At 41.5% G+C, this 25,033-nt stretch overlaps 2 protein-coding genes across 3 annotated transcripts; both read left to right on the top strand.

The window, feature by feature from the left end:
* Positions 1-1,141: 1,141 nt before the first annotated feature.
* Positions 1,142-8,616, top strand: SELENOK (selenoprotein K). 2 transcript variants are annotated; one of them, XM_081898368.1, is made up of 5 exons: positions 1,142-1,175; positions 4,661-4,751; positions 5,503-5,583; positions 6,742-6,834; positions 8,310-8,616. In XM_081898368.1, the coding sequence occupies exons 1-4, from the start codon at positions 1,157-1,159 to the stop codon at positions 6,827-6,829; spliced, it is 279 nt and encodes a 92-aa protein (XP_081754494.1). In that variant the 5' UTR covers positions 1,142-1,156; the 3' UTR covers positions 6,830-6,834; positions 8,310-8,616. The 2 variants fall into 2 exon arrangements, with proteins under 2 accessions (XP_081754494.1, XP_081754495.1); XM_081898369.1 differs by lacking the exon at positions 1,142-1,175 and adding an exon at positions 2,119-2,281.
* A 1,549-nt stretch (positions 8,617-10,165) lies between these two features.
* On the top strand, positions 10,166-24,365 carry ACTR8 (actin related protein 8). Its single transcript, XM_081898328.1, has 13 exons — positions 10,166-10,670; positions 12,395-12,565; positions 13,538-13,648; positions 14,495-14,599; positions 16,786-16,959; positions 18,135-18,228; positions 19,218-19,350; positions 19,427-19,580; positions 19,826-19,921; positions 21,028-21,168; positions 22,917-23,181; positions 23,417-23,580; positions 24,125-24,365. The coding sequence occupies exons 1-13, from the start codon at positions 10,539-10,541 to the stop codon at positions 24,266-24,268; spliced, it is 1,884 nt and encodes a 627-aa protein (XP_081754454.1). The 5' UTR covers positions 10,166-10,538; the 3' UTR covers positions 24,269-24,365.
* The last annotated feature ends 668 nt before the right edge of the window (positions 24,366-25,033 follow it).

Here is a 25,033-nt window from a genome sequence, read left to right as displayed (position 1 = left end):
AAGGAACAAGCTGGATCCAAAGCATCCACTAGAGGCCACATATGACATGCAGGCCTGAAGGTCCCCATCTGCACTACAGAAAGGCAACTCTTTGAAAACAACCGAAGTATAGTGTCCCAATCAAGGGAAGTAATATTCCCACTCTAGCTGCCTTGGTCAAACCACACCTAGAGTACTATGTCCAGTTCTAGGCAATTTAAGGATACTGACAAGCTGGGACATATACAGAGAAGGGGGACCAAGATGATCAAGGGTCTGAAAACCAAGCCTTATGAGGAACAGATGAGGGAGTTGAGTATGTTTAGGCTAGAAAAGAGAAGACTGAGAGAATGTATGATAGCCATTTTCAAATATCAAAAGGGCTGTCACATGGAAGATGGGGCAAGCTTGTTTTCTCCTGCTCTGGAGGCTAGGACTTAAACCAAGGGATTAAAGTTACAAGAAAGGAGGTTTCAATTAAATATCAGGAATAACTTTCTGACAGTAAGAGCTGTTTTACAGTGGAACAGACTCCCATGAGAGATTCTCCTTCCCTGGAGAATTTTAAGCAGTTTGGATGGCCATCTGTCATGTATGATCTACATGAGATTCCTGCATTAGAAGGGGTTAGACTAGATGTCTCTCAGGGTCCCTTCCTACTCTACCATTCTATGATTCTATGTTAGGACATGTCTGAATCAGCATAGTATTAGGCTTGCAGATCTGCTCCTGGTGTTCAGGCCACTGAGTACAAAGACCCCTGAGTGATGAACAAGTACTGTGGCAAATGGCGCTTTTTAATTGCCCACGGAACATCCTGGATTCCATCTCCAGATAGGGCAGCCTTCCTGGATCTCCATTGCCGGTCAATGTGGACAATACTGAGAGAGATGGACCAATGGTGTCTGACTCACTATTATATGTACCTACAAGACAGCAGTTTTATACACACTTATTTGGAGGTCCCAGAGGATCCGGCTGGAAGTACACAGCCTAAGCGTCAATGTATTATTACATACCGTTGGCATGGCAACAGTTGTGAGGCAGTCTATTATCTGCGCTCAGCCAGTAATCCCTCTTCAGCTGGAGCTTTCTTCTGTGCTGAGGAAGAGGTCCTATGAGGTTGGGGAGAAGGAGAAAGGCAAGAGAAAAGAACACCTGGGAGGCAAAAACAACAATGCCCTATGTTTCAAACGGTGAGCTACAGATACTGGCACTGATCTGAGAGAAAAAGAAGAGTAGGAGGTATTTCAGAAATTATGTGGAAGGGATATTGCCACCAGAGGTGTATTTAAACTCCATTGCGCCCTTGGCAGGGAGCTGTATTTAAACTCCATTGCGCCCTTGGCAGGGAGCTGTCCCTTGCGCTCTTTGGCAAATATTGGCATTCCTGTGTCCCTTGTGCCCTTGCAGAGGAGCCTGCATGCCACACCCAGCCACCCAGAGCAGCAGAGGAGTGGTCCAGGGAGTGTGTAGACAGGCTCCTAGCCGCTCCATCCAGAGTGGGGAGGCACAATTGTTGCACACTGTAGCGGGGAGTTCCCTGGGCTCAACACACACCCCGGGCCTGTATTCTTCTTGGGGGGCCAGCCTATCCAACACAAATGATCTCCTCTATTGGCATGAAATCATATAATTGCTTTTGCTCAGACTTCTACACTTTTCATCCTTTCGCTCTTGCGTTTTCCTCTATGGTTATGCTTATTAGTTCTTTCTAGCTTACAGAACCATAAAGACAATGCACCAAGAATGCTCCAGTGTAACCCCTTAACACCTGGAAGCTTGTTTTTTTCTGGTTCCAGCTTCTCATGTGCAGGCTACCCAGGTTGCAGTCCTTAGGTGCCATTTTGACCAGACTTCTATGAACTCCCCACACACTGCTCAGCTTCTCATATTGAACCTGGCACACAAACACACCCCATCCATCTCCAGTCGTGTACTATGGCATATCAAAGCCGCCGAGTTTCTCTTTATTTCTGTTTCCCGCCCACCGAGGAGCGCAGGGCGCGCTGCTCTACCATTTTCCTATCTCTGTGGTCTAAATGAGGCGAGTATGCTGTCAGAGCCGCCGAACTGGCAGGCCAAGGGCGGAAGGAGCGGCTGCGGCAGCTGCGGCTGCTTAAGGGAGGCAAAGTGGTGACGCAACGGCCCATCCCGTGATCGCTCGGCCTATGGCGTCTTCCCAGCTCCGACTTCCTGGGTGACAGAGGAGGGGCGGGGCTGGAGCAGGAAAGAGAGAGAGAGACCTCTGAGCGTTCGGATCCGGGACGGTGGGGCGAAGCCATGGTTTATATTTCGAACGGTGAGGGGCAGAGATTCCGCGGTGGGGAGGGAGTGGGGTGGGAGTGGGGCAGAGCATGGGGTGGGAGTGGGGCAGAGCATGGGGATAGCCATGATTTGTTTTAGGGGGGGGCAGCCTTTATGTTGGGGAGGGTAGAACAGAGTTATCTGCAGCGCAGTTGGTTAGTTAAGTATTTTTATTTATTTTCTTGATTTAGGGAGGCAGCTGCCCCACCCGGCTACGCCCATGGGGCAGAGGAAAATTTATGCCTCATCCTCTCTTTTTCTGCTCCTTTTGTAGTGGAGGTGGAGGTGGTGTAGATCGAGGCCCCTACGCAAGATCACGCTTTCTGCAACCTGGTAGATCCGGAAGGCTGCCAGTAGTGTTTTCATAGTTGCTGAATAAACTTACATAATTCCTGCTGCTCCTGTCTGAAAAGATGCACTGAAAGGGTTGTCATGTTCGTATGACAGGGCTTGAGGTTGTTTTTCAAAGGGTAACTCCGAAAGAACCCGGGCGAATGGCTTCGTGCGGATTAAAAGCCTGTTTTATTTTTCAAAAGCGGGATAATTAAATCGCCTTGTGGGCACCTCGAAGTCATTATTCAGATGCACAAAGAATTGCCTTGGTCTGTAAATCCTATAAGGTTGGAAACAGGAATATGATTATCATTGCAGGTGTCAACCCAGTACATACCTCTTCTGATAAATTCTGGCTCACGGCCAATGCAGTTTTAACTAGATTTCGATTCATATTTTTAATTGCTTGGTTTGTCATCTCAAACCATTCTTCTGCCTCCTAATTTGGACTGTCACCCCAGAAGAAAGAAATTGTTTATATGCCTTAATTTACAAATTTGGGGTGGAATTACTTTTGGCTCCTCTGCTTCATGTTAGCAGTAGGTGATAATCTTAAACTCTGTTGAACTTTGTTGAAGTAAGCATAGGATTAAGCTGTACAAATAGCATTTCAGAGTAACTATCAATTGATCTACCTAATGTGCGTTGGTTCTCTGAACCTTGACTATTGCTCAGCAAATTAGAACTCAACTCTATACGTTCTTAAAGAATAATATACTTGACTTAAATGGTCATTGATTTGCGTTCTCAGTGCTGACACTAGCAGGTAATTGTGGTTTGATTAGTGCTTTTGGGGAATGGGAGAAATCTAATAACAATGATAAAAAGCCTAATGATTAAAATACCTTTTTTATTATTAGGGCGTTAATAAGCCTGCAGTAGTTCTTGCTAGTTTGCATTTTCCCTCTTTCACAGACAGCACTGAAATGTAAGCTTATAGTCTTTTAGCAGTCTGTTTAAAAACAAACAAAACATTTCTATCAAGGGAACTGCTGGTGGAGAGGTGGGATCATATTTCCCCACCCTGGTTTACTGAGTTTTCACTCTGGTTGTGAAGGAAGGTAATTTTCTTTTTCTGTGCTATCCAAGTAGGCTGACGGTGGAATGATGGAGCAATCTGTCCCTCCTCCACCAGCCGCCTTACTGGGTTGCTTGAAATTCCTGGTCACCTGTTGTTAAGTACAAGACTGGGTTTAGCACTAGAAGAATTAAAAAAATTAAGCATTGATTGCAATTTCGGCTGGAGAACTAGTGTATCTTGTCTGTAGTTTGTAGTAACAAAAATGTGCAGGAGTACAGAAGCTAGGGCTGCTATGCTGTGTTCATTTTTAGGAGTAAGATTTTCTAACCCGTACATAACTTCTTAAATATATAGGACTAAGCTATAAGAGAGCTTTTAGGTGGAAGGATTTGCTAGTGATGGTTGTTGCTCCAGATGGGTTGAACATTGGAAACATAGCAACTATGATGCAAGAAACTAGCATTGTTAGGTGTGTGTGGGGGGAGATGTTTCCACTTGATTTGTTACACATTAACGTGTGTTGCAGAATGGACGAGTAAACTTAGATTTGAACAAACAGAAATTTGCAGTTGGGCCCATATCTCCAGTTACAACTATTTTAAGTGACTATTTTTATGTCAAGTGAAATGTTACTTCCAGTAAACCAGGGGTGGGAAATTCTCCGAGTTTTGTTGGTCTCTTAACTGTCAGCAACCGCTGACTAGTCATTAGAGATGATGGGAGTCACAGTATAGCAACATCTGGAGGACCACAGATTCTCCACTCCTGTAGTAAATTATGTTAGGGAAGCATATAACAACTGGTAAAGTACATTCCTTGGCCAGGTTCCCAGGCTTTATATTTTTCAAACAGTAAGTCCCCATGCCACATGATTAAAGGGAAATAATACTGATTTGTGTTTTAACTTCTAAAATACCATTTTTTGTGAATAATACTGCTTTCTTCTTCATAATGATGTGTACATTGTTATTTTGAGATGATATTTATTATTATTATTATTATTATTATTATTATTTACAGGTCAAGTGTTGGATAGCCGGAGTCGGGCTCCATGGAGCTTGTCATTTATAACTGACTTCTTTTGGGGAATAGCAGACTTCGTAGTTATGTTGTAAGTAGAATTGTTCTCTTAATCTAAATCTTAAATTGTGCAACTTCAGAACCATCTGGAACTAGTCTTATGGCAGTGTCGATAGATGATAGATAGATAGATAGATAGATAGATAGATAGATAGATAGATAGATTATAGGATGCAATTAACAGTCAATTGAACACCAAGCAAAGCTTTTCTTCAGTAAAATAGACCTAGATTTAAATCTCTCATTGTGAAGAGCAGTATGCATCTGATAATAAATCCTTTAGGTCGTCCCTTCTTTTAGAGTCGTGAGATGACAATACACAAAGCAAGAAAGAAAAAGAAATGATTGATTAAAATTAAATTGATCAATGCACAGGAAACTGACTGAAATGTCACATGAGATGCTTGTGACATCTGAAAAAAGGAAACCAGCATTCTAGGCTTTTGGGGACACCCTGATAATATTTTGATGTCTCATAAAGGCTATTTAAAATAAGTCCTGACTCAAGTTTAGATTTTGTCAGTCTTCCATTCAATTGACAAATGTTGGACCGGGATAGATAGATAGATAGATAGATAGATAGATAGATAGATAGATATTCTCTTCAGAAGATATATATCAGAGATATATATCTTCTCTTCAGAAGTAAAGATAGAAAATAAATTGTAGAAAGGCAATTTTACTGTTCATTTAAACTTAATACTACTACTGAACTGCTTAACCCTGCTGCTTAACCCTGTTATTTGTAGCACTGGATTAATGGGAATCTTTTGTCATTTCAGTTTCCAGAGCATTATTCACCCAGACTTGACAAGGAGAGGCTACACATCTACCTCCTCTTCAAGATACGATGATGGAAGGGGGTACTGCTTTTTCATTTTAATTTAGGGTGGGAAACTTGCTGCACTCCCGATGTTTTTGGATTCCCATATCCCATCAGCCTAACCAAATAGGCAGTCGATTTAGATGGTACACAAAATACTACTATCTTCTTAAAAAGTCAGGTTGTTATGTGTGTGTTTTACTGAAAGAAAAAAAAAATATGAGCAAACAATATGTGACAGATTATATGGAAACATAAGATATTTAGGCCTGATTCACACACACACCCAGTATTTAGATCTTGCACATGGTGAAGAACAGGAGCAAGGTGAGGGAGCTCAAGTAGAATCCCTATTGTGAGTTTGAGCCTGAAAATCCATTTACAAGTAAGCTGTCACCAGATAGCCATCATCACAGAGGATCATATGATGTGGGGCCCACTTGTGTCAGGCCTTGCTCTATGCTGAAGGTCTGTGCATAGCCCAACTGGATGCAAAACTACATGTGGAGGCCATATGTGAGCCCCACCCTAACTTCAGTTATTAAAATCTTCCAAATTTAGTTCAGAATGAGAGATGCTGCATTTACTTCAAGCTTAGCTGGCCATCCTTGTAAAGATGCCTCACATTATAAAGGTATAAAGCAAAGCTTTGAAAACTGTGTGTCACAACACGTTAGTGTGTCGGCTGCCATGTGTAGGTGTGCCATGTGAATGCTCCCTGCTCTCGTCCAAGGGCTGGAAAGTTTAACCCAGTGCATTTTTTTCTAGGGAAACGAAGGGGTACACATACCCCTAAACATTTTGTGAATCTTCGTACTTTTGTCCATTTACTGTATTTATTTCCCCCGATTTGAACTATAAAATGGTGATTTTATTGAGTCAAAATGAGAGTACCCCTAAACATTTTTAAAGAAAAAAAAGGACTGGTTTAACCTCTGGTTTGCTAGTAAAACTGAATTACTGTCTCATGAAATGATGCATGTCTAAAAAGTGTGTCACCAACATGAAAAGTTTGGAAAGCTCTGGTATAAAGGTATCTTATCTGTTGATAAGGAATCTTGCATTTTGGGGAGCCTAAGAAAGGAAAACTTATTTTACCAATCTTAGAAACCCATAATCTGCTACATCTGAAGGTGCTTCTCTGATGGGATTTCTTGCCAGGTGTTTTCTCTTCACATTTTGCTTTTGTTTGTTTTAGGCCTCCAGGGATTCCTCGTCGTAGAATGGGTCGAATAAACCACTTTGGAGGAGGTCCAAGTCCTCCACCAATGGCTGGAGGTGGATGAGGAAGGTAACCTATGAGCTGTCGTTTTTTGGATTCTGAATTAAAAAATGAACTTTAGTTTGGCTTAGGAACACGATATTTTCTTTTGCAAAATCAGAGGAAAAATCTAGTAATTGGTGGCTGCAAAGCTAAATAATTTTATAGTTTTAAGTGCATATAGGGCAGATGGGTGAGCTTTAGATTTTGCCGTTCCTCCTCCTGCCCGCTATTCAGAAAGGAAAGGTGTCTGCTCTACATGCTTTGACATTAGGCAAAGATCTGCGAAGGGAAAAACCAGTGTTCCCCTTTTTTTAGTACTGTACTTGGTTTGGGGTGTAATTTTAATCCCATTTACCTGGGACCAAGCCCCATTGAATGAAATACAGCTTACTTCAGAGTAGTGTTGTTAGATTTGCGCTGTGTCCAGACCTATAGTGTTCTAATATTTTGAATACTTAGTGGATTTCAGTAAGAGAGGTTGAGAGATAAGGAGCTGCATAATGTATCAAGGGGATATAAACTGAGCAGCAGTACTATACAAGTGGGACCTGCAACAAAATGTTGCATTGTGAAGTGCTCCTGATGAGGCTTCTTGGTAGCTAAGCTCTCTTCTCTGCCTTCTGTTCCCCCTTGGCTTTTCATTTATTTCCCCCATAGACATCATTTGATTTGTGGCAACTATGTTCAGCCCTCATTGGGCTATTTTCTAATTTATAGAAAAAATCTAAGTTTTTTGCACTTCTGCAAACCTAGAAGTGTGAATGGTACCTTTTATTTGTTTTGTTTTGTTTTTTGTTTTTTGTTTTGTTTTTGTTACATAAGGATCAGCACTCTGATAATGAGTGACCTTTCTGCATCCTAAGAATATGCTGAAGCACATTACCAGGACAATGACAAACTCTCCTTCCTGGCTGTTATTGTTCTTTTTTAGCACGTTAAACATCACTTACTTTGGATTTCCATGGTCACAGCTTCCACACTGAACTTCAGCACATGTCAATTTTTGGTCCAGCTCCAACAGAAACTTATTTGTAGAGAGCCAGCTACTTCAGTAAAAAATCTCTGCAATTAGAATCGGTCATTAGAATCCATCCTTATACTGTACAGAAATTCTTTGTATATTGAGGATGATTATGTTTTATGCTTTGTGTTAAATAATGTTTACTTAAAAGAAATATACTTGTATTGATATCTTACTGTAAATGTATCATACTTTGTTTAATAGCCAGGATTTTTAAAAGCTACATAAGACTCAAGTAAATCTAATGCGATTTTAGATTTCTTTTCTTTTCTTTGACTGCCCCATACTACATGACAAACCATGTTCAACATTTTTCTGGGTTCAAAAGCAGTTTTGTCAGGTTTGGTGGAGGTTGCCGCCTGAAGAAAAACAAATGTGATGACCTCATGAGCTCCTGGTGCAAATTTCATTGTTTGTAATGTATGGAATGTATGCAATCGCAACATAGCCAGAAAACTAATCAGTATTTTCTTCTTCTTAGGTAAATGCCTCTTCTGAGAGGCAGACAACTGGACATACATTTGCAACACTGAAATGACCTCCTGGCAGATGGACCAAATGGGTCTGAGTGTTGTGTGTGTGTGTCTAAATGATTCACTGCTCTGTGGATTAGCAGAACAATGAAGTTGTGCTGGGAATTCCGACGTCCAGGATCCAGTGTAACTGAAATGCAGTTCTATTAAATTAAATGCACCTGTTTAATGTCTGTTTTAAGCCTTTTTGTATAGTTTGTGAAAATTTTGTTGTAGCTGTAAAGTTATAAGAAATAAATATAGCTTTGCAAAAGACTGGCTTGGAATAATTTTCTTTTAAAAAACTGTTCTAAAGGTTCACAAATCATGCCTATGACAAAACTTTTTTTAAAGGTTGACTTCAGAATACATGAATTGAAGAAAAGGGTAGAATCAAATTCACACCCCACGCATATCTAAAAACAGCATTTCCTGTGAAACCACTACTTATGAATGGCAATAACTCATCCTCGCTGGATTGTGCAGCCCCTAAACTAGTTGTGATTTGCTCCATCGCTACTGTCTTTAACTGAAATTTATAGAGCTTATGGTGGAATTTAAGAATTGATTTAAATTTTTATTCTTTCATATGATGTATAGTTAATCTTCAAGTAATTTCCAGTGCCATTGAATATCACTTGTGGAAGTCCATAGCTTAGCAGTAGAGCACCTCATTTGTTATACCATATTCAATCTCTGGCATCTCCAGGAGGGGCTGGACTATATTCCTGTCTGGGGAAGTTGCTAGCCTTTTCCCAGCCAAGTGTCCTTTCTTTTGAATCCCACTCCCACCAGCCCCAACCAGCAGTGCCATAGTAGTTCAGAGCATATGGGGGGGGGTGCCAGAGGTTGGGTGGAGAAGGCTGTTGTAGCCGATACTGAACTACAGTGGTACCTCTACTTGCGTTCACCTCTGGTTATGTATCCTTCGGGATACGTGTGTGGCAAACCTGGAAGTATTTTTCTGGGTTTTGTCCTGCGTGCATGCGCAGAAGCACTCTAAACACCATGCGCAGCACTCTACATGTGTGCATGTGCAGAAGCACTAAACCGCACCATGCGCAAAAGCGGCACCTCCGGTTGCGAATTCCTCGGGATGCGACCGGAGCTCCAGAACAGATCCTGTTTGCAACCGTAGGTACTACAGTAGCTGGGTCGCTGCCAGGGCTGGCCAACCCATGAGGTGACTGCTTCAGGCAGCAGGATCCACAGGGTGGCAGATGCCAGTGTCGCTCTTTCTCCCCCGCCCCCTTAAGTAAAGGTAAAGGGACCCCTGACCATTAGGTCTAGTCGTGACCGACTCTGGGGTTGTGCACTCACCTCGCTTTATTGGCCAAGGGAGCTGGCGTACATGTGGCCAGCATGACTAAGCCGCTTCTCGCGAACCAGAGCAGCGCACAGAAACGCCATTTACCTTCCCGCCAGAGCGGTACCTATTTATCTACTTGCACTTGGACGTTCTTTCGAACTGCTAGGTTGGCAGGAGCAGAGACCGAGCAATGGGAGCTGACCCCGTCGCGGGGATTCAAACCGCCAACCTTCTGATCGGCAAATCCTAGGCTCTGTGGTGTAACCCACAGCGCCACCCGCCCCCTTATCCTTAACATAAACCTTCCCTGGTGGGATGAGGAGCACCATTTTGGAGTCCACCTCAGGCGCCCAAACATCTTGGACCGGCCCTGGTGGCTAGTGTGAAGTATGACAGCTTTCTGGGTGCCTAGGGATAATCCCACTTGCTCTCCCTGAGTGCCTCTGCCATTCCCCTTGCCACAGGGACCTAGACAGGATTGATTTATTTGGGGAGGGGGAGGCAGAATCGATTTATCTGCGATGCAATAGGTCAATTAAGTATTTTTATTTATTTACTTGATGGGGGGCGATGCACCCCACTGGCTACGCCCATGCCTCGCCTATAAAAAACACAGCAAGGCAGGAGGGGAAGAAGTTAGTACATATCGGGAAGCTCAGCTGAAGCACTAAAACGCCACTCAGGCCGTCTTGCGGCGGCCGCTCACTTCCGCCTGGGCCTTGTCTCTGCGCCACACCCGCCGCAGGGTGGCTGGAGGCGGAGGAAGGGGTCGGGCGCCAGCTTCCTCGTCGCAGCCTTTTCGGGGCGGAGAAGAAGCGGCCTCCGCCTCCCCGGAGCCTCCCGCTGCCTCACTCGAGCGACCCGCGGAGGAAGCGGGTCGGGGTCGGGGATGACCCAGGCGGAGAAAGGGGAAGCGGCGGCGGCGGAGAATGGGAAGGACAAGGAGCGCGACAAGGAGAAGGAGCAGCGCGGCGCCAAGAGGCCCATCGTGCCTGCCGCCGTGCCGGAGTCCCTGCAGGAGGTGAGTGAGCCCCGGCTTAGGCGGAGAGGCTCCTCCCGTGGCCCTCGGGGGGTCGCTCTCGGCTCTGGCGGCGGCGAGGCCCGGGAAGCACGGCGCTCTGGACGGGGCTTCTGCGCCTCCGTCCTCGCTCGCAATAGCCTCTGCCCAGCGAGATCCCCGCGGAACAGCCTAGGCCCGATTTCATAGGGCCGGTGGAGTCGAGTGGTGAAGCTTTCCCTGGGCTGCGCCCCTTCAGAGAGGTGTCCCACGATGGGATACTTGCAATTGCCTTTTATTTTAATGACTTGAACTCATTGCAACATGGAATCACGCAAAGCATGTCAGCCTCGTGTATCCTCTTTTCTGATAGGCGGAACACAGTATGAATACATTAAATGATATTGCAGATCTCATTTGCACCTATACAGTATTTCCAAGCAGCAGTTTACTCACTGATCTTTAATTTTATTTGTAAAGCACTTCACTTATATGCCAGCTGTATTGCCACCTTAGCAAGGATGTGTGAAAAACCTTGAGCTGGTAATGAAAATGCTATAGAAGTGAAGTACCTTCCCCTAGGGCAAGCTAATGCTGTTTCAGTGTGTTGGGGCATTTAACATGAATTTCACTCAGCAGGAACATATCCCCTATAGCATCCTATGAAAAGAGGTTCATAATAGTTTCTAATAGTAATATTATAGTGCCTTCTCCTATAATGGATGGTGCTCACTATTGATGCTGTCTACTGATGTTGACTGGTTGCCTTGTTGTCGTTTTGTCATTTGCAAATGAGATCTGGAATATCATTTAATACATAGAGCATTCATACTGTGTTCCTCCTATCAGAAAACAGGTTGCACGAGGCTGACATGCTTTGCATTGTTACATGTTGCAATGAGTTCAAGTCTTGGGTTCTCTGAATGTCTAAATGATATTAGCATTTCCATATTACATATTTTGATAAAATTGTCTGCATCAGATGTGCCACTCAAGGCATGTACCCTTTCTGTTAGTTTTTCAAATACAGTGGTACCTCGGGTTACAGACGCTTCAGGTTCCGCGTTTTTGGGTTGCGCACCGCATCAAACCTGGAAGTACTGGAATGGGTTACAGTGGTACCTTGCAAGACGAATGCCTCGGAAGACGAAAAACTCGCAAGACGAAAGAGTTTTTCGGTTTTTGAGTTGCTTCGCAAGACGAATTTCCCTATGGGCTTGCTTCGCAAGACGAAAATGTCTTGCGAGTTTGTTTCCTTTTCCTTAAAACCGCCTGAAGAGGTGCAGTTGCGACTTGACCGTGCTTCGCAAGACAAAAAGACTCGCAAGACAAAAAGACTCGCGGAACGAATTAATTTCGTCTTGCGAGGTACCACTGTACTTCCGTGTTTCGATGCTCACGCATTCACAGAAGTGCGGAATTGCGACCTGCGTGGGCGCAGACGCAGAGCTGCGGGTCGCAAACATGCCTCCCCCACAGATCACATTCGCAACCTGAGGTTCCACTGTACAGCAATTGTCCATCTAAAACACTATTCCAGATGTGCAAAAAAGCTTACGTAAATGTCCATTGTGGGAGGGGAAAGCACTGTTACAGAACTTAATAGCTATATTTTGCTGGTGGCAGCTCAAAGTGTAAAAAGATACAGATTTTCAAAATGAGGCATAGACTGTATGTTTGGGCACCTACCGAGTACTGTGCTTTGCTGGTTCCTGTTCCTGTTTGTTTATCTATTTTACTATTTTTAGCAAATACAGAGCAACTTCATTGTTGTGATACATCCTGGCTCAATGACTTTAAGGATTGGAAGAGCTACAGACACACTTCCTATTGGCATTCCTCACGTCATTGCAAGAAGGCACAAGCAGCAAGGGCAACCCACATACAAAGACAGTTGGCTTCTAAGGGAAGGACTCAATGTAAGTCTTAGAATTTGAGTATTATGTAAAATTGAACTGTTTCATTTCAACTACATTTTTTTTTGGTGTGTTAAATTTTCCTAGTCATCCTTACTTCTTTGGGTTGCACGATAACAGCTTGCCTCTGTAATAACATGTGTTTGTCTTGCATCATCTATAGCAGCTACATATGGGAATTAATGCAGGCTATGGCATTAAACTTACTATAAATGGCACAAGATTTAAGAGGGACAGATTTTTGCACCAAGCACTGAGGACCACATCACACAGGACTCTCTTTTATGTAGATATCAGTTTGGCACAAAAAAAAATTGAATGTACAATGTAATATTATATATATAGGTATCTATTTTTATTCAAAGGTCACCAGCAGTTCTTTAATTTACACAGGCATTTTTTGCAGAGTAGTGTAGCAAGTATAGCTTTTCTGGCTTCATTGATAAATCACCTGCTTCTGACAATGGTGGCCATCATGAAATCACAGTCAAAGGAAAAGTAAAGAAAAATGAAAATATTGTCGAAATGAGTGAGCCAGCAGATTTTTTAAAAATGACTTTTTAAACAAGGAGTGGGAAAGGTATTGTTTTGTGGATCTGAATGGGAAATGCATTAGCTTACTCTGCTCCTCAAACATTTGTGGTCTCTAAAAATGCAAAGTCCATGGACAATATAAAGAAAATCATAGCAGTTTTGCAAAGGACTATGCTTGATTCTGAGCTTTCTTTTTGGGGCAGAGGGAGAGAATGTCAACGTGCTTATGCAGCTGCTTACATTTTATTGGTTAGAGAGCTATTTTAATGATTATTTTATATTTTTAGGGTGTTTTAGGTTTTATTGAATGTATTGTGCCTTGATATTTTACATGAGTTTTAAAATATTTGAAAAAGTATTTTGAAAATAATTTCATTAAGAAAGTCAAAAGACCCACTTCTATGTTTAGAGGACGGTTACTTATTGTTTGCTTTTATTTAGAAACCTGAAAGTACTGAACAAAGACAGAATGGTCTTAAAATGGTTGACCAAGCAATATGGTCCAAAAAGATGTCAAATGGTGCCAGACGTATACCAGTGTCACCTGATCAGGTATCTCATTTATAAACTGATTGATAGAAATTGCTTTTTGAGGGGTGTAAAAGCAGTGAAAAGCCTTGTAGCAGCACTAATAAATCTAGGATAGTATTCAACTATGTTTTAGTCAGAGTAGGCCCATTGAAAGCAATGATCATGACTAAGTTAGGTCCATTAATTTCACTTGATCTACTATGACTAATCCTTACTTGAACACTACCCCAGTCTTCAAAATACAGTGGTACCTCGGGTTACATACGCTTCAGGTTACAGACTCCTCTAACGCAGAAATAATACCTCGGGTTAAGAACTTTGCTTCAGGATGAGAACAGAAATCGCGTGGCAGTGGCATGGCAGCAGCGGGAGGCCCCATTAGCTAAAGTGGTGCTTCAGGTTAAGAAGAGTTTCAGGTTAAGAACAGACCTCCGGAATGAATTAAGTACGTAACCAGAGGTACCACTGAAGTTTAAAGACAGGAATGGACCATAGCCCTGGGCTTGACATTCAGAGGATCTCAAGTCCAATCTGTGGCATCTGAAATTTAAACAAGACCAGGTAAGCAGCTGATGTGAAAGACCGAGGCCCTTGTTGCTGACCACGAGTCAGATTAGATAAAACTTAGCCTTAGCGGGCTTGTCTAAGGCAATCTCCCGTGTTCCCTCTGGAAATTTATTTTCTGTCGTATAATAGTTCAATAGAGGGATAGCAGTTCAACAGAGGGATATAAATTACGATAAATTTTGAGCAACTCATAAAGCATATGACTACACATGTTTGTGCTCTTAAGATACTTTGAAAAATAGTTTAATTTTAAGTGTGACCATTTCCCCCCCTATTCCTTGTTTCAAATTTCCATTTCAGGCCCGATCTTACAATAGGCAGATGAGACCTGCTATTTTAGATCATAGCTCTGGAACAAAATGGACAAACACTTCCCATCATCCCGAATATGTCATTGGAGAAGAGGTAGGAACACCTTGCCTCATTTCATTAAAAGTAATTCTCCTCCTGTATCTCATGTACAGTTCAGCAACCATAAGTATTTTAAAAAAAATGTATTTGGGAAAAACACAGTTTTTACATTAGTTGTTTGTGGATCTCCTGAAGTTTGAAAAAGAAGAAGCAATCATCTTGCAGTTCACACAGAAATCCCTGCTGGGTTGCCTTGAGGATATTCCTAATGCTCACAAAGCAAGTGGCTATTTACAAGCCTGAGAGAAAGAAACCCAATTAGTGAATGCAGATGGAAACACAGTAATACATTTTCAAATGTAACCTATCAAATATTAACTTTTAAGCTGTTTTTATAAAAAGGTAAAGGTACCCCTGCCTGTACGGGCCAGTCGTATCCAACTCTGGGGTTGTGCGCCCATCTCGCTTAAGAGGCCGGGCTTTCCAAAGACACTTCCGGGTCACGTGGCCAGCGTGACAAGCTGCATCTGGCGAGCCAGCGCAGCACACGGAAACGCCGTTTACCTTCCCGCTAGTAAGCGGTCCCTATTTATCTACTTGCACCCGGGGGTGCTTTCGAACTGCTAGGTTGGCAGGCGCTGGGACCGAGCAACGGGAGCGCACCCCGCCGCGGGGATTCGAACCACCGACCTGACGATTGGCAAGTCCTAGGCGCTGAGGTTTTACCCACAGCGCTACCTGTGTCCCAGCTGTTTTTATAACAGTCTTCAATTGAATTTTTAGTGTTTTATACTGGTAAGAAAAACATCTCTGTCAGGATTCCTCCGCCACCCCTCTACTATTGACACCAGTGGCAGACTTGGGGCTCTCAAATTTCAGCAGCCCCCTGTGCAACCCTAAAATTCAGTCCCCCTTCACCTGTTGCTCTCCCTTCTACAGCATGCAGGGAAAATAGAACTGAAGACTATGCAAAGCAGCTGCTTTTTCCATTCACTGCTGCTGTAATATGGGTTCTGGAACACAGGCCATCAAGGGCAGTGTGGCAAAATGCAGTGTTTATGATGGTCTTATTTTAAGAACAGCAGCAAAAAGAATTGCTAGTTTTCTACAGAGAATATGGCATTTGGAACAGCATTTTCCAGTGGGAAAAATGCAGTTTATACAGAGCAATGGGCGAGCTTAATAATAAATGGGAATGTTACAGAAAAATGCAGCATTAAAAAAGGGACAAGGCAAGGATGCCCTATGTTGTCACTGTTATTTATCCTAGTATTAGAAGTGTTGACTAGAGAAATACAAAAATTGATGAAACAACAGGAATTAAGGTCGGGCAGGGAGCGTACAAAGTAAAAGCCTTTGCAGACAACATTGTGTTGACGTTGGAAAATCTGATAGTAAGCGTCCAAATGATAATAAAAACTATAACAAAATTTGGCAACTTAGGATTCTGTATAAATAAGGAGGGAAATTGATAGTAAAAAGTCTAGACTCGGAGGCAAAAGATAAACTTGAGACTATCACCGGGGGCAGGGAGGTTAAATATTTGGGGATATGGATATCCGCTAAGAACTTAAACCTTTTCCAGGATAACGATGTTAAAATCTGGAATGAAATTTTTAAAAGTCTAGAAAAATGGACTAGAATGAACCATTCTTTGTGAGGAAGAATATCCGTAGTCACAATGAATGTTTTGCCCAAGATGATCTCTTTATTTTAAACATTGCCCGGTGATAAATAGCCCAAACTGTTTCAAACAGCCGAAGAAAGATGTGACAAACTTCATTTGGCAGGAGGAAACACCCCTGAATTAAATATAAAAATCTGACAGATGTAAGAGAAAGAGGGCGCTTTGCCTTTCCAGACCTCAGACTTTATTATGAGGCAGCAGATAAGATCAAAAAAGGAAGACTTGAGGTGATAATGGGTGGAATATCAGGATATGCAGCAGATCAAGGTTTCCCTAGAATGCCACCGAGAGATGGACTGAGAAGTGATAAGTGGTGGATATTGTATGGTGTGTGTATAAAACCTTTAATTGGCATAAATAAAAGTTTTTGTCTTTTTTAAAAAAAAATTGCTAGTTTTCTGTTACCACTAAAGGCTGAACCGTGTTGTATGTTTCAGTTTGCTTTGGAATGCTTTTTTGTGTCAATGTGTTACTGACTAGCAAATGTACAGAAATTCCAAGTGTTCGCAATTAAACTTTGAACGAGATAAATATAGTCAATTCTTCTTTTCAGGCATTATATGTTAACCCTATGGACTGTTACAATGTTCATTGGCCTGTTCATCGAGGGCAGTTGAACCTTCACTCAGGGCCAAGTGGTTCCCTTACTGCAGTCCTAGCTGATCTTGAAGTTATATGGTCGCATGCAATACAGAAGTATTTAGAAATACCTCTGAAGGATTTGAAGGTGAGCTATGGCAGACTTCATCTGTTCATGACAATGACTGTCAACGTTTCATCATTGTTGCTGCAAAAGGGTTTGACTATTGAAGCCTTTGGCAGTCTAGGTCCTACATTCCTTAGTAGCACCTTCTTCCATGTATACTTCCCATCGGATCATCTAATGCACTACTCTGTTTAAAAACCTTTAGAATAAGAGTTTAATTAATTCATTAATATCCCGGCCTTTCTCTAAAGGAGCCCATGGTGGCAAACATATCAATACTGAAACATTAGAATGAAAACAGTCAAAAACTCCTAAAAATAATTGCCTACCCTCAAAACAATTGATTTCAGGGTTTTCAGGGACAGGTCTTTCAGCCATCAAGTACCTGGGTAAACAGGAATGTTGTTAAATTGCTCCTAAAATTTAATGAGAGAGAGCAACACACCTCATAGGAGAGGGCATTCCACAAATGGGGAGCAACCACCAAGAAGGCCCTGTTAAGGAGGTGCTTAGTTTATAACTGTGGTGTTCACCTTGCAGTTCCCTACCAAGTGAGCTCTAGTTGTTTATAATTAATTCCTTTATTTTTGAAAATACTTCTGCCCCGCCTGATTTCACAAAGGAAGCTAACAAATCAGATAATAACAGTAGAAGAACAAATGACCCCAAATTAACCCTCTTGTAAAATGCAAAATATAAGCCTGAGTATCAAAACTAAAGAAAAGCCAGAGGAATTCTGGTTCCCTCCCTATTAAGATTTATAGCAAATGGTTGTGGTTGCCTTCAGGAGAGGGAGAGGATGTCCTGTTGTGCAGATGGAAGGTCTTGTGCTAGTTAGTACCTGTGTGTAGGTTACATCCTCACCACTTTGTGGCCTCCCTTGTGGGTTGTCCAAGGGAGAATGTAGACTCTGACATTCTCCAGAGAGTATGAAAATCCTGCAATTAGCCCTACTGCATTACAAGAATTGGTTCCACATCCAGGAGGAATTTTGGCACCTCACAGCCAAGCTGCTAGATTTCCCCATGCCCTGGATTAAAACATTTCAATGATGTAATTGGCCCTAGCTCTTAACCAATATTTTCTCTTCCTTCAATAATTGAAATTGTTTAGATAGCTCGTGGCATGAACCCGTTCCACTGTATGAAGACCAACAGACCGGAAAATGAATCCTGGTTTGTTCTTTTCTCTTTCAGTATTACCGGTGTATTTTGCTAATACCAGACATCTATAACAAGCAGCATGTGAAAGAAATAGTAAATATGATCCTAATGAAGATGGGATTCTCAGGTAATAAAGCAACATCTGTCGTCAGCTGCTTAGTGCAAGGGTTTTGAAGATACCTTTTGTTTCTAAGTTGGAATCATGAAACTTCCAGAATGTTTTTTTGCTCTTACTGCCACTCATGTCTCATCCAGGTGAATAAATAGTTCAGTCTTTGGCAACATATATCATGAAATTAGTAATGTGCAACTCTATGGCCAAATTTTAAAGAAATTACTTCAGTGTTTGGTCAATACAAAGTTGTGTTTGCTGAGTCAAAACCATCTAATCTACTTATGTATCTTACAGAGGTATTGTCATCTAGTTTCCACTATAGCAGTGTTTCCCAACCTTGTGCCTCCAGATGTTTTTGGACTACAATTCCCATCATCCCTTGCCACTGGTCTTGCTAGTCAGGGATGATGGGTGTTGTAGTTCAAAAACAGCTGGAGGCACAAGGTTGGGAAACACTGCACTATAGGACAGGCCCCAGCTGGATGTAACACTACTGAGATCCAGAGCCTTTGCTACAGTCACTCCCAGCTGTCTCCTACCAACAACTGCATTGGGCAGATGAGTCCTGCTCCGAATAGCAATTTTCAGCTCACTGTCTAAAAGACTGAAGTTGGTTGGGAGATGCAGAGACATGAAACACTGATTTTAAAAAAATATTAAAACAGGGAAGCTGGAAAATATTATCATGGTGACATGTTGATCTATTTATGAAACGCATGGGTAGCAATAAACACATTTCTTCCTCTCTTTTGTTTAAAACACTTCCCAGAGTTTTATATATATATAAGAGGGCATGTTATGATGACGATGATGATGATGATGATAATAAATTTTATTTATATCCCACCCTCCCCAGCTGAAGCTGGGCTCAGGGCGGCTAACAACAATCAAAATAATCCAACATTCTAAAAATATTCAGTAGTGGGGCCCATATGAGTAATGTTTCTGAATAGGGTAGCAAAGCAGTGTATATAACAGTATTCCTGCCATTTTGTTTTCAGGCATAGTGGTCCATCAGGAATCTGTCTGTGCTACTTTTGGAAGTGGTTTAGGTAGTGCATGCGTCGTTGATGTGGGGGATCAGAAGACAAGTGTCTGCTGTGTCGAAGACGGTGTTTCGCATCGTAACACCAGGTAATTATTATAAAGTGACAGTAACATTCAGGTGAAAAGAAGCAAGTCTTCTAATGGCTGCTGCTGCTTTTTTTAGGTTATGCCTTGCATATGGAGGTTCTGATGTGTCAAGATGCTTTTATTGGCTTATGCAGAGAGCTGGGTTCCCTTACAGAGACTGCCAACTAGCTAAAAAGACAGATTGCCTTCTCCTGCAGCACTTAAAAGAAACATTTTGCCATTTAGACCAGGTAAGTTCAAAGACCTAGATAAGGAGCTCCACAATTCTGATTTGCTGTTTCCCATGTTTGGTCAGAATCTAGTGTGACATTATAGATTTTTAGCTGTATAATTAATGGTAATAGAGGTTATGAAGTTACCAACAGTGGGGAGAAAACTGAAAATTCACATGTGTGGATGATCTCTTCTCAGTGTAGTTTGAAAGATTTGAAAGTTCATTAAAGCATTAATACCTTTTTCTATGTTTTATTATCAGGATTTATCTGGACTAAAAGATCATGAGTTTCAAGTCCGTCACCCAGATTCTCCAGCTTTGCTGTATCAGTTGCGCTTGGGAGATGAAAAGTTACAGGTAAAGACTGGGTGGGGTATACATGCACATAAGGTGCAAAGATATTTTCCCTTCTCTCATCCCCCTCTGTGCTCCCTAAACCTGTTATTTTGGTTCTCCTAACCCTCCAGGGTAGATTTAGCAGGATGCAAGAATGCAGACCACATTCTGTGTACACAACTTAGTTGAATCCTGCCCTATGATATGTTGGGGTTTGACCGAGCTACTCCTCCGGTCAAGTCCTCCGACGTTGATTAACGACCTGAGCCTTTGATGAGGCTTCAGGCACGTTCCCTCATTACACAGAGTATCCAAGCAGCAGCGAAGGACGAGAAATATGAGCTACATTGCTAAGAGTTTATTTCTAACTACGTTTCTAACAATTTCTAACAATTTCTATTTCTAACAACTGGACAAAGAAACAGGAAACCAGTTACATCAACATCCGTCTCCCGTGAGACTTCCAACAGTCTGGAATGTAAACAGAGTCTTGTGACTCCAAGCACTGCACAGTGGCAACAAACAGAAACCTAACATGATAGACATGCCCTGGGATGTAGATACGGACTTAAGTGCAGAAGTCAATGGAAAATAGTGGGGTGTTAATTAGTTTTCAGCAGCTCAATCTGCATGTTTCTCTTCTTATAGTCTCATTGAGTGCTGTGATATTCAGGAGATACACAGCAAATACAGATGTGGCATAACTAGCTCAAATGCTTAAATGTTGAATTAAATAAACTTGACATATGTTTCTATCTACACCGCTGCTGACAAGTATTATATCGTTTGGAAGACAGGGCTGTACCCTATGCAGCTCTAAGTAGCTTGTTACATCAGCAGAAGGATTTAAGTTTGTACAATATAACTTCTCCCTCCCCCCCCTGCACACCCCCTAAATCTGTTCTAGTTGTTCCTCTAGCCTTCCAGAGCAGATTTGGGCAGGGTGTGAGAGGGGGAGAGTTCCATTGTGCAAGCAAAAATCCTTCTGCTAACAACAAGTGCATTAGATACCACCCAAGATCTTTATCCGCCTCTGAAACTGATTGCTCTGTTAGAAAGCAAGTGCAAGCAAGCATTGATGAAATGGTAAAGATAATTTTAAGCTCTTTCCCATCTCTCATGATTAGGCTCCCATGGCATTATTTTATCCAGCAACCTTTGGAATTGTGGGGCAGAAAATGACATCTTTGCAGCAACGATCACAAGGTGATCCTGAGGATCCGCATGATGAACATTATCTCTTAGCTACACAAAGTAAGCAGGAGCAGGTGTGTTGTGTGTCTTTTTCCTTGTTTTCTCTTCCTAGGAGACTTTTCTGCACAGATCTAATTATACTTAATTAAAGCCTTCCTCTTGGAGAATAGCTAGAAGGTTCATGCTAATGTTGTAAACTGCCATGTGATCATTGGTTGAAGGGTGGTATAGAAAATATAATAATAATAATAATAATAATAATAATAATAATAATAATAATAATAATAAAGGGTTCAACTCCTCTTTGCAGCCATGCCAGAGGTCTAAGAGGAGTTCAGAAGCTTTTGCTTTGTCATTTGAACCTGGATGAGCGGTGGTTAATCTCAGCTATAGTTAATTGTAGGAAGCCAACTTCAAACCACAGTTTATAAAGCTGGCTTGTTCCAGCTAAGCATAGTTAAAATTTAACTAATTTAACTAATTTTTGGGTTTGGACAGCATGCAAAACAGCAGTTCATTTAAAACAGAAGTAGCAGTTTCTGATGTTTTCATAGTCATTCTGGATGAGAGCAAGTGAGCTCAAGGCTGACAGACTTTTATAAAGTTAATCTTTGTCTGAAGGCAGGCATAGTGTGTGTGTGTGTGTGTGTGTGTGTGTGTGTACATACTAACAAGAAGTACTAACAAGAATCCTTTCAAAGCATTCCATCGTGTAACAGCAAGCTATCACTCTGCTTGGGAACACATTTTTAAAAGAAAAGCCTGACTAGCTTTTCAGATACATTTTAATTGAATAACTTTCTAAAGCAATGCCTGAAGTAACTGATATTCTAGTTTGAAGTCCTGTTTGTTCTGTTATGTTTTACTCCAGGAAGACCCATTTATTCTAAGTACAACCCAATAAGGCAGACATGTATCTACAAAATAATTTAGTTAAAAATGTGATCCCATTGAGATCACAAGATGAAATTTTGCAGGTAGATCTTAGAAATATTTAATAATACAATTTCTTTGGAAATTTTAAATCAAATTAATTTTTTGAATCGCTTTTTAAAATTAAAAATTTTGTAACCTACCTTTGAAATGTAAAGTAAGCCCATCATGTGACATATCATATTAAAGCCCACAATGTTCTGAAGAGATTGGTATTTTTTAGTTTTGAAATATCTTAATTCTGGACTGAGCTTTTACAGTTTTTGTGTAGTCAGACATGGTCAAAATTGTCAATTTGTTAAAATTTCCAACTATCATGACTCAAAAACAGGATGTGATAAAAAAATTAAACTTTTAGATTTAAACTATTCAACAAGTGTGCAAAATATTAAGAAAATTGGATGACATGAGGTTAAAAAAAATGGATCATGATATGGAATGACCCGGTATGCTTGATTTTATTGTCATTACCTTAGTTATGTAAAAGCTTTTTACAAAATAATAAAAGCAAAACTTCAGTAGTATTTCTTCAGCTACCACTCATCCTACAGGTGGCTATAGTTTGGGTGGCACATGCAGTTGCTTCCACAAAGGTCGCTATGATTCTATACTGCGTATCGAATGTGCTGAGCCATTGGAAATGGAAGACTTGGGGAAGGGAGCATATGGTGTTTGTGCCAAAGAATATGAAAATAATATGGCGAAAGGCCAGAAGCAGCAGTGTGGCTTTACTCGCCGCCCAGTCCCTTAGTGTCAGGTGTGATATGTGGGACTGTTTTTAACTGCAACACTCCTCACACCTATTTTGGCAGATGCAGTGGAATGTGTTTTGCATCTAACAAAATTAGATCTTTTCAAATGATAACCTGCCCTGTTTTGCTTTTTAAAGTCCGCGAAAGCAACAGCCGACAGGAAGTCGATTTCCAAGCCTAGTGGATTTGAGGGGGATCTGCGTGGCCAATCTGCAAGCGTTGCTGAAAATCTCTATCCTCCAGAAGTCGAGATCAGCACTTCGCACGGTGACTGCATTATGGGTGGAAATGAGTCTGAAGAACCCCTTACAGCTCACATGTCCAGGAAAACTGCTGTATCTCAGTTTGAAGGGAAAGCGTTAGGCCTTGACAAAGCAATCTTGCACAGTATTGATTGCTGTGGTAAGAAAACTATATATACTTGTTTATTAACAGTAATACCGGTACTTTGGGTTAAGATAGATTCTAGTACAAGAGGATTCATAAGTTTGCAGGAACTAAATATCTACTCTCGCTTTCATCCATTTCTTCTTTAGTTACCTGGTTCAATCTGTTTTAATGTTAACGGCTAATTCTGTATTGTTTCAATTCATTCTTCACAGTTTACATAAAACTTATTTTGATTTTGATTTCTCAGCATCTGACGATACCAAAAAGAAAATGTACAGTTCTATCCTGGTTGTAGGAGGTGGTCTGATGTTCCACAAAGCCCAAGAGTTCCTTCAGCACAGAATTCTCAACAAAATGCCTCCTTCTTTCAGGAGAGTTGTTGAAAACGTAGAAGTTATTACAAGACCAAAGGTACTTGTGTATGAATCTAGGCATACTTTTAAGTCAGGGTTGGGAAATATTTTCTTTTCTGTCAGGGGCCACATGACTGAAGTGGTGGGTGGAGCTAGAATCAAAGGTGGGTGTAGCCACCTCCTCTGTCTATGTTAATACACTTGCTACAGCAGCTCATATCCTCTTCTAGTTAATTATAAATTGCAGTTACATGTATTGGCCAGTACAGAATGTTATTTGTATATTCCAATAGTGTAGTATATAGCGAAGAACACGCATTGGTTCTTTTGTGCAAGGGGCTTGACTAATAAACTAAAGGCCGTCTCCTTCTGCTTAAAATTCATTAAGAACAGCAGCAACAAAGCGATTCTTCTTTTGCTACAAAAGTAAATGGTATCTTTTGTGCTGATTTGGGATTGTAAAGATTTTAAGCACTGAGCACAACGTCTCACAGTAGCCTCAGTTAAAAACAGTAACATTCTTAAAGCAAATGTAAGTGGAGTTGTGGGGTTTAGTTTACACCATTTACCTTGCTCATTCTTTTCCTTTGCATTAATCGTAGGACATGGATCCTCGTTTGATCGCATGGAAAGGGGGTGCTGTTCTAGCCTGCCTGGATACAACACAGGAGCTCTGGATATATCAACGAGAATGGCAGCGATTTGGTGTCCGTATGTTACGTGAAAGAGCTGCTTTTGTCTGGTGATCTTGTGCAATATTTAGATAGGATAAAATGCTGAGTATTACTTTTTCTCTTTATAGCTCTGACATTTGTGTTTTTAATAAAATCCATATAAAAAGAATCATTTTTCTTCTGGGCTGTTTAAGAAAACTGTAGTTGTACTCAATATTTTCTTAAAGCTTTTCTCTAGTTTTATGCTTTGGAGTGGTCTCAATGAAGCACATGGCCCTGGTCTAGCTCATATTGTGACTAAATTAATAATTCTCATTTAGTATGAGGGAGGTATACAGCTAGGGGTTGTCTCCATCTACTGTCCAGAACAGGCAGTCATCTGATTTGTTTAGCTCACTTTTCAGTTCCTTTCTTGCCTCCTCCAGGATCAGACCAATTTTTCAGCTATTCCTCTTCAGCATTTTCTCTCAGAACTTAATTCTTCCCCTACTCATCATTTGCTCACTTCTTTCTTGCCCCTGTTGACTTATCTTCCTCCACTTTAAAATGGGATGACTGAGGAAAGGTGACAGCAAAGCTGATAAAAAATAGCATGTGTTCATACAGCCAGAGGCTTCTAAAGGTTATTGAGCAGGCACTGTTGAGTCCCCAGATGAGAGGTACCTGTCAGAACCGTGGGGTGAAAACCCAGCTGGACAGGCTCCAGCCAGAGCGTCTCCCTTCTCAGACTTGCCACTGTGGAGACCCATCAGTCATCCTCCAACTTGCATCTGCGACTCAAGCTATTTAGCAGGAGCACACATTTGCTCAGCAGTGTAAACACACAACAGATCAGGC

This window comes from Podarcis melisellensis, assembly GCF_964234715.1.
Source record: "Podarcis melisellensis genome assembly, chromosome: 2".
NCBI lineage: Eukaryota > Metazoa > Chordata > Lepidosauria > Squamata > Lacertidae > Podarcis > Podarcis melisellensis.
Note: the sequence above shows the minus strand (reverse complement) of the source record. Positions and strands in the feature narration are given on the sequence as shown.